This window comes from Nicotiana tabacum, chromosome 24 (assembly GCF_000715075.1).
Source record: "Nicotiana tabacum cultivar K326 chromosome 24, ASM71507v2, whole genome shotgun sequence".
Taxonomy (NCBI): Eukaryota; Viridiplantae; Streptophyta; class Magnoliopsida; order Solanales; family Solanaceae; genus Nicotiana; species Nicotiana tabacum.
Genome location: NC_134103.1, coordinates 17,574,954 through 17,584,236, shown reverse-complemented (window position 1 = coordinate 17,584,236; position 9,283 = coordinate 17,574,954). Strand labels below are relative to the sequence as shown.

General features: G+C 34.7%; 1 protein-coding gene across 9 annotated transcripts; it reads left to right on the top strand.

Moving 5' to 3' along the window:
• The first annotated feature begins 467 nt into the window (after positions 1–467).
• LOC107785001 (ureide permease 1) lies at positions 468–8,685 on the top strand. Of its 9 annotated transcripts, none has more exons than XM_016606219.2 (9): positions 469–692; positions 1,164–1,268; positions 4,776–5,078; positions 6,000–6,138; positions 6,257–6,431; positions 6,662–6,705; positions 6,799–6,896; positions 7,308–7,682; positions 8,275–8,685. In XM_016606219.2, exons 3-9 carry the CDS (start codon positions 4,842–4,844, stop codon positions 8,425–8,427), a joined length of 1,221 nt encoding a protein of 406 aa, XP_016461705.1. In that variant the 5' UTR covers positions 469–692; positions 1,164–1,268; positions 4,776–4,841; the 3' UTR covers positions 8,428–8,685. The 9 variants fall into 9 exon arrangements, with proteins under 9 accessions (XP_016461704.1, XP_016461705.1, XP_075103930.1 ...); XM_075247829.1 differs by having other exon boundaries at positions 4,568–5,078; XM_016606218.2 differs by lacking the exon at positions 1,164–1,268 and having other exon boundaries at positions 468–692.
• Positions 8,686–9,283: the final 598 nt, after the last annotated feature.

Here is a 9,283-nt window from a genome sequence, read left to right as displayed (position 1 = left end):
TATAAATTATTTCCCTTTCTTTGTGTTTTTTTTTTTGGCCGGGGGGGGGGGGGGTTGTGAAGTGACATCCATACAAATTGTCACCATGCAATTTGGTCGTCGAAGACTTTTGGGCACATGGTTACATAATACTGTTGAGCACCTCATCTCTCCGCAGTAATTTTAAATTAAAAGTAGATTAGCACTCATAATTTAAAAATTCTGGATCCTATATTGCGTTTTAATAGTGTTTGACTAAATTTGAATTTGAGTCAGAAAGATCTACATTAAGGGGTGTAGACCATTTTCTATAAAAGACGACTTTATACATAGAACTCGAACCCAAAATTTTTGATTAACGATGAGTACTTATCACTTTACTACTGTCCTGATCGGTGCAATTGTTTAGTGTCAAATTCTTGGAAAGACAGCAATATATTCACATACACCTAAGCAATTATAATTGTTTGTAAAAAAAGAATGGCTGATATATGCTTGACTTCACTGTGGATATCTCATGTACAATACCACAATGGGAGTTCAGATAACTAATTATATATCCTTTTCTCACTTTGTTACAAACCAATGTTTCCCACTTCTCCCCATATATCAATTTGCTTTGCTTCTTCTCCTCCTTCAATTTTGGAGTTCCATTATATTCTTGTTAAGAATTGGAGTACTTTTGCAAATTGTTCTTGTGGGTGTTATAATTGGTATGCCATCTATCTCTTATTTCCTACCTTTCTTTATGTAATATATTCATTTACATGTGGAGCTTTCACCACTTCTCAATTAATTATTCACAATAAGGACAATTTTAGTATTTTATATATATTTAGTTATGTTTAAAGTCTTCTACTCTCCTAAGTGTCTACTAAAACATGTCACATGAAATGCAAATGTTAAGGAGGAAGAAGACTTTGGCTACATTGGTCACATACTAATTTAAGTATGAGCACGAAAACAGCTATAAAATTTCAATCATTTCTAGCAATTTCAATCAATTTGTAGAAAAGAATATATAAATAAATAAATCCCAAGTAAAATGGGAGCTCAATTGCACTTGGGATTATATATATCTATACCCTTCACTCTTTGTAGTTAGTTACCAATTACCAATATTCCTACCCACTTTTCAATATCTCATTACTTTTTTAATTTGCCTTTTCTTCTTCTTTTCCTAGCTTCTTCACAATTGCAAGATATCACCGTTTTGCTTTATTGAAGTTCCATTCTTGTTAAGAAGTGAATTAATTCTTGGATATTGTTTTGGTGGGGTTATATAATTGGTATGTCATCTATCTTTTATTTTCGTACTCTTACTTTTTGTTGATGAATTCCCCTTGACTTTTGACATGGTGAGTGGTTTATGTTTGAGAAATAACGATGGTTTTTTTTTTTGGTTGGGAAATGGTTGTTGAATCTAGAAAAAGAAATGTTCAATATTGTCTTTTTTCTTTTCGTTTTCGTTTCCCTTGGGCAATCAGACATGGTGAATTGGGTGCAAAATTATGGCTGTGAATGCAAAGTATATTTTTGTGTTGTTATAAGTCGTGTCAGATTCGAGTCCTTGAGTATGAAAAAATAATTGTTAGGGGTAAATAGTCAACCACGGGTAAGTGGTCGCTTTTAAGCATGAGTTGAAAATTTAAATCCTTTCAAAGTTAGCTGATAATTATACAGTTTTTGGCATATTCAGTTTTAAATATTTTGCATGTTTAAAGATAGGATTTGTAATTTGTAAAGATAGGATTTTTCAACTTCAAACAATTCCTAATCAAACTTATATCTTAATTACCTTATTTGACATATGCCTAACTTTTTTGTGTCATTTTCTACGTTATGAAACCTTCCCACTTGAATAAGTGGAAATGAGAAAATCCAAAAGCCAATAGTCTCTACTTAAGGGCTAGAGCCGAGAGATTTGACCTTTTCTTGTTGGTCAAAGCTGTCAACACAAAGGTGGATTTATAATACACTTCCCCCTCTACTTTAATTGATTGTTTGACCTTTTTTTTTTTCCAGTATTTGATTTTTTCATATATCAATAAAGAATTAACTTTTTTTTAAAGCTTTCCTTGGAGTAAAGAATATTGGAGTATATGCTATATTTTCAATAAACAAATAAAGAGATAGTAAATGTTAATATGGTCAATTTTGTTATTGTTTAATGTCAAAAGGTGGATTCTTTAATATGTACTCCATAAAACAACCAAAAAATCAATTAAAGCGGACATGGGAGGGGAGGGGAGGGGAGGAGATATTAATTTAGTGAGTACTCCCTCCGATCCACTCTAATTGATTTTTTGGCCTTTTGTGGTCCACAATATTTGATTTTTCCAGATATCAAGAAGGAATTAACTTTTTTTTTTCAAAGTTGTCCTTGGAGTAAAGTGCCTAAGATTATTTGTTGTTTTTTCAATAAACAAATTAAGGATAATATGATTAATTTTATTGTTAATTAATGCTAAAATGTATATTCCTGGGAAAACAGCTAAAAAATCAATTAAAGTGAACCAAAGAAAGTACAAATTAATATTGTATTTACTACCTTCTTTGTGGCAAAGAATATGAATTTAATTACGTATTCATTTTTTGAAAATTTCTATATTGTTAAGGTGTTGAAGAATACGTAAGCCATCCTGCTAAGGACATGTGTCCACCTCACGTATAGCTTGTAAATTGTAACATTTCATTTCAATATTTAAAACATGATATTTTTAAATTTACACCAAACTTTTATGCGTTGATTATCGTACGTTAATTATTATTTTTCGGAACGGAAGGACATTTCACTTTGAAAGTTATCATTTAATTTATAAATAAGTAATTTTTGGATATACTGTGCCCCTTCAGTTAGAGTAAACATTAGTCCTATTGAAAAAGAAAGGAGTGAGAGAGAGAGAGTTATAAACGAACGAAAGATACCAAAAAAGAATAATAAAGAAAGAGAATTTGAAAAAGAATAGAAAAGAGAAATGGACAAAGAACATTGACCTAAACTAGAAAAAAACAAAAAAAACCCCATAAATTTCCACATTTCAACTTTCAACAATCACCCAATAAATAAGGTGAAGTACTAAATTTTCCTTTCATTTGGGGTAGTGTAAAAGGTGACGTCCATTCAATATTGTCAACATCCAATTTGACCGCCGATAATAATGTCCACATGGTCACATCTTAGAGCAACAACCTTAATTATTAACCGTCAGATTCCAAGAATCCGACAGCCAAGATTCTGACACCATGATTCACAACTAAGTACATCAATCATTTGTCCAAAAATATATAAATTATATATCTTCCTTGATTTCATATCCCAAGTATATACAATAATGGCAGTTTCTATAATTATATATATTCACTGCTCTTTTTGTAGTTACCAAAAACCAATGCTTCCCACTTATCCAAATCTCACTTTGCTATTCAGAGATCCTCATTTTGCTGTACATTTTGGAGTTCCATTCTTGTTAAGAAGTGGGGTTCTTGAAAATCCTTTTGGTGGGGTCTGTTAATATAGGTTGGTTATCTATCTTTTTCTTTGGGGTGAAAAAAAATCTAATTTTTTTTGTTGATGTTGCCTGTGTTTTCTGAGCCGTACTGGAAATAGTCTCTCTGTTTTTTCAAGGCAGAGATAAGGTCGTACACACTATACTACCCGAAACCCCACACATGAAATTTCACTGATTTGTTGTTATTGTTATTGCTGTTGCTTGTGTTTGCACGAAAACTTTGTTTGTATATATTGTTTAATGTTGAAAGATTCTTTTTTTATGATTATAAAATTAAGTTTTTGATACCCCTTTGGCTTTTTGATATGGTGAGTGGTTTTCATGTTTGAGAAGCAACAAATGGATATTTGGTGGTCCAAATGGTGGTTAAGTCCAAAAAAGTGTTCACTGTTTTGTCTTTTTACCCTTTTCTTTTTGTTAAAGATTCTTGATTCCCTTTTGCAATCTGAAATGGTGAGTAATTGGGATGATGTTTGAGTAGAAGACTTGATTCTTCAGTTGAAATGGTTTGTGAAAGCTATAATTTGGTAGTCAATGATTTCCTTTAAATAGTAGAAATCTCTTGATCATGAAATCTTTTTACAGAATTGCAATAAGTGCATATCACTCAACTAGTAAGGAAAGATCCTATTCTGCTGATTCCAATTTCTCAAAAATTTTAGCAAACATTATATATAGCAGCAATTTTATTCTTATATCACCAGAATTTTTCTTGTCATATGAGGTGAGCTCATTTTCGGTCTATCAGAAACAACCTCTGCCCTTCGAGGGTAGGGATAAGGCTGCGTACATCTTACCCTCCCAAACCCCACTTGTAAAAACTCAGTGGGTTTGTTGTTGTTGTTGTTGTATATGAGTTGAGCTTAAATGAAAGATGTGAGGTTTCATATCGCCGAACCCAACTTGTTTAGGACTGAGGCGTAGTAGTTGTTGTTGTTGGCATCACTATAAATTTTCTTATGCTATATTCAGATTGTTCATTTTTTTTTTCTCAACTTTGTGGGGTAAATTTGTGAGTATGCTACTTTTTTCTTGGTAAACAGATTGGTAAAGTTTCTATCTTTGTGGTTTCTTAGGGTGCAGCCACAGATATGTATATGACAAATCCCAGTTCCCTGTCTCTGGGGATATGCTTCCCAAGGCAGTGGAGGAGCTCTTTGCTGATTTCCCATTTCATTGATACTTGCTGCAGGCATTGAATTTGGGAGTGTTGTTAATCTGTTGAAACAACTAAAAGATTGAATCTTCAATGTTTTTTCCTCTTCTTTTCCCTTATTTGGCTAGGATTTTTGGAGAGATCCCAAGTTGGTAATACTTTCAACTGAAGGTGTTTTATCTAGTGGATTGAAGATGTATATGGTAGAGAGCAAAGGAGGGGCTATAGCTTGTATGCTATTGTCTCTGTTGTTGTTAGGGACATGGCCTGCACTGCTGACTTTGCTCGAAAGACGAGGGCGTCTTCCTCAACATACTTATCTCGATTATACTATTACAAATCTATTGGCTGCTGTGATCATTGCTTTAACCTTTGGTCAGTTTGGGCCAAGCACACCAGAAATGCCTGATTTCCTCACTCAACTCTCTCAGGTTAGTGCCCCTTCAAAATCAAGAACTTGATGTCTTTTCAAATGGGACTAGGCATTGATGCAAGCTACCAATTGTAATATAAGGTCAATTTTTCTTGTATTCAATTTATAACATTGTTTGATTTGGCAAGTGTGAATATCCACATGCGTCTTCTACGTTGGCGTACTTTCTCTCCTAAGGGAGTACAGAATTAAATCTATAGCAATGATGTACAGAAAGCATATACTTCTATTTGATAGGTAGAGTTAAATCAGGGAATGATTTATATTCTTTTTGAAGAGAGATATGTATGAGCTTTTACCACTTCTTAGGTTCAGAATAATAATCTTCATATTCATCCGTTCTTCTGTTTCCATTTCTGCTGATTCGCCTACATACCAAGAGTTTGATTTATTCATGTGTTCCTTCATCAACTTGACTGAGAAAATTTTCCCACTCAACCTGAAGTTTTAGTAACATTTGTGTTATGTGACAAGAGGTCTGCGCCAACGAAGCAGTGAAGAAGATGTGCTATTAGGAACTAACACGTCTGCTACTATTAGAGTACCTTATATGGATTGTAGCTGTCACCCTTACTAGCTAATACATCCATTTTGTCTTTTCGTACTTTATTAAGATGGGAGAAGGGGTAAAAGTTGTTGCGTGTGACCAGAGTTCACGTGTTCAAACTGCAGAAACAGTTTCTTGCATTTCAGTTGCGTACATAAGACTCAATGTGGTCAAGCCCGTCCCCAGACCCTGCGCATAGCGAGAGCTTAGTGCATTTTTTGTTCGAAAGATCTCTTGTAATGGGGACTTCCATCAACACCTCATAGGTCTCGCTTAATGTTGGTCATAGTTGAATTTGCACAATAACAAGCTTTTCTGAACTTCCTATTTCTTTTGGATATTACGATTTACTATTATCAATGAACATTGCAGGATAATTGGCCGAGTGTCTTGTTCGCAATGGCTGGAGGGATGGTCCTCAGCCTTGGGAACCTCTCAACTCAATATGCTTGGGCTTTTGTTGGTTTATCAGTCACTGAAGTGGTCTCTGCTAGTATTACAGTTGTTATAGGTATCATTTTAACTTCAGCAACTTCCATTTTTCTGAAGTGAGTCAGTGACTGTCTTCTGTGGAATGGGGGTAAGCCGATGTTGAAACATGACATGTACTATTATTTTGGTTATGGCAGGAACGACGTTGAATTATTACCTTGATGACAAAATTAACAAAGCTGAGATTCTTTTTCCTGGAGTTGGATGTTTCTTGATTGCCGTTTGTTTAGGCTCTGCTGTTCATTCGTCCAACAACGCTGATAACAAAACCAAGCTTGATGATTATTCAAATGACTGTAAAGATGGAGTCGGGTATGCATCAGTATGCTAGGCATACTTCCCTGGTTAATTCGTATAAGAGTATCATTTACACTGCTTCGGCAAATGAGGAAATCATAATGTTTATGGTTCCTTTCTTCTGATTATTTCAACTTGTAAAAACAAAATTTGTTTTTTAGGTCCATAATATAACCATCTTGTGTCAACTGTGTTATAATATCTTACCAATAATCACAATGTTCAATTTAATTGCACATTTGCAGGGCTAATGGAATTTCTTCCTTCAAACAGACAAATTTTAAAGCAGGTATTGTGAATTTCCATATCTTCTCCATTATATTAAAGTGGCAGGCTTCCCTTTTTTAATTCTTTTCAATTTGGAAATGCTGAATATCCTAAGGTAGTACAAATGATCTGGAGGATGGAGGTTCTTCTGGGAAGGCAAAATTTGGGACTGCGGCTTTCCTTATAGAACTTGAGAACACGAGATCAATCAAGGTCGGAATTTCTTTTTCTTATTGCATTGTATTTTCTTGTTCTACTGCAGATTTTTTTAAAAAATGTGCTACTTAAAAGAATTGCTAATAAATCTGGTATGCCTCAATCTCAATCAAAGTTGGCGTTGCCTATAAGAGTCCTCTGTGACAATTTTGCTCTATTTGTTGCCAAATCCTTCCGATACAACCTTCCTTATAAACAATTTATCTGTGAAGGCAAGTTTAGGGTAGTCTAAGTAATGATTCTCCAAGCTCACACTTTATCGCCATAATTGCCTATAAGTCTATAACCAGATTAAGACGACTCTTGGAAATGAATTTAATGTAGGTGTAACAACAATAAGAACTACTTATGTTTTTGTGAAATATAAAGTAGTTACATCCTAATTGTTAAATTCATATTTGTTTGCAGGTTTTTGGGAAGGGAACGTTCATTGGTTTGGCCATAACCTTCTTTGCTGGGATTTGCTTCTCAATGTTCTCGCCTGCATTTAACCTAGCGACAAATGATCAATGGCATACTCTTAAAGCTGGAGTTCCACACTTGACTGTCTATACAGCATTTTTCTACTTCTCATCCTTTTGTTTTGTGATTGCGATGGTTTTGAACCTCACCTTCTTATACTACCCTATACTAAATGCACCCAAGTCGTCGCTCAAGGCTTATCTCAACGACTGGAATGGCAGAGGTTGGGCTCTTTTGGCTGGACTTTTGTGTGGCTTTGGTAATGGTCTACAATTCATGGGGGGTCAAGCTGCTGGATACGCAGCTGCAGATGCTGTTCAGGTTTGTACATTTATCGATTATGTATATCAACTACGCCTCAATCCCCAAGAAATTTTGAGCTGACTATATGAATCCACTATGTTAATTCTGGTTTATCCAATCATCGTAAGGAACCTTCCTCCTTTATCTGAGTTTATTATCGATCTGCAAAACTCATATAAGGGAGTTACATATTGAACTTTCCACTAAAGAATCTGGAAAAAGGAAAAACATACAGTTGACACCTCTTTACAACCTGCTAATTCTAGAAATTATTGATAACTATCCCAGTTTATGTAATTTTACAACCACACAAATGTCATGACATGTTTAATACAAGAACTTCCACAAGTCTTTCTTTATTTCTTAAACTATGTGTCCAATGAACCAGGTTCACATAAAATGAAATAGAGGGCATATGTATATTATCGGATTGATTACTATATATGATTGGTTTATCGGAAACAACTTCTCTACCTTCACTAGGTAGGGGTAAGGTCTGCGTACACTCTACCTTCTTCCCAGACCCCGGTTTTTTGTTGTTGTTGTTGATTACTATATGATTCTTTGTGTTAAACACACTTAGTCATTTGAAATATGTGGAAAATTTCAGGCACTGCCTCTTGTGAGCACATTTTGGGGTGTAATTTTATTTGGAGAGTACAGAAGATCGTCAAGAAAAACATATACACTCCTCGCTGGCATGTTGTTTATGTTTACAGCAGCTGTCGCGATTCTCATGGCGTCGTCAGGGCATCGGAAGTAGCCATATGTATAATAGTAAGAAACCAATATAATGTTTCTTCTGTAAATATCATGTTACCTTTTTCTTGTTGCACCCTTGAAATTAGGGAAATAATTTAGTCGAACGAATGGGGAGGATTGATTTTTTTTACTCCTCTCGTTTATGTGATGGTGTTTGATTCGACATAGAGCTAGCATGTTAAATTGGCTTATGTATTCTCGAATGTATTTCAACAGCTCTTTTTTATTTGAGATAATGGAATCTGAATTTTCCTGAAAACAATTGTGTCCTTAGCAATCTTTCTTCTGTTCAACCATTCAGGTTCAAGTGTAATATACTAGTAAGTAAGAAGTAGAATCGAACCCCAACTGTGTTTTTTATTGAATTCAATCGAGAAATTCTATTACAACTAAATGAAATTGAATTGCAACAATCGAATAAAATACATATTGAGCTTGTTGATCAGCTGTAATGGTGGGTGAAAACCTGAAAGAGAAATTAGGAATTTAGGGAGAAGAATGACAGAAATGGAAAATGAAGAGAGAGAGAAGAGAGAGGGTGAGAATTCGGTTAAGAAAATACCGGCTCCAAGATATTTAGTGGACTGCCCAACTAACTATTTAGTTGGACTGTTCTTTAGTCTCAGCCCTCCGATCAACCCATCTCCCTTGTAATCTCTGCCGTTCATTTTATTATATCAGCTACAATTCCTAATCTCCACCTGTAATTATCCAACGCTCCTCCTCCTGCCACGTGTCCTTTATTACTTATACTCTTCTTTCCTAATTCATAACCCTATTTCCATTCTTCGTTCTTTCCTAATTCATACCCTATTTCCAATTTCAGCTGATGACCAACTCCAAACCTTACAATACCT

Bases quoted from the DNA above. Each gene is read 5' to 3' on its own strand.
- LOC107785001 (XM_016606214.2), top strand. From the start codon at position 3,813: ATGTTTGAGAAGCAACAAATGGATATTTGGTGGTCCAAATGGTGGTTA. The intron at 5,079-5,999 runs GTTAGTGCCCCT...TGAACATTGCAG, and splicing joins TCCTCACTCAACTCTCTCAG to GATAATTGGCCGAGTGTCTT. The intron at 6,432-6,661 runs GTATGCATCAGT...GCACATTTGCAG, and splicing joins GACTGTAAAGATGGAGTCGG to GGCTAATGGAATTTCTTCCT.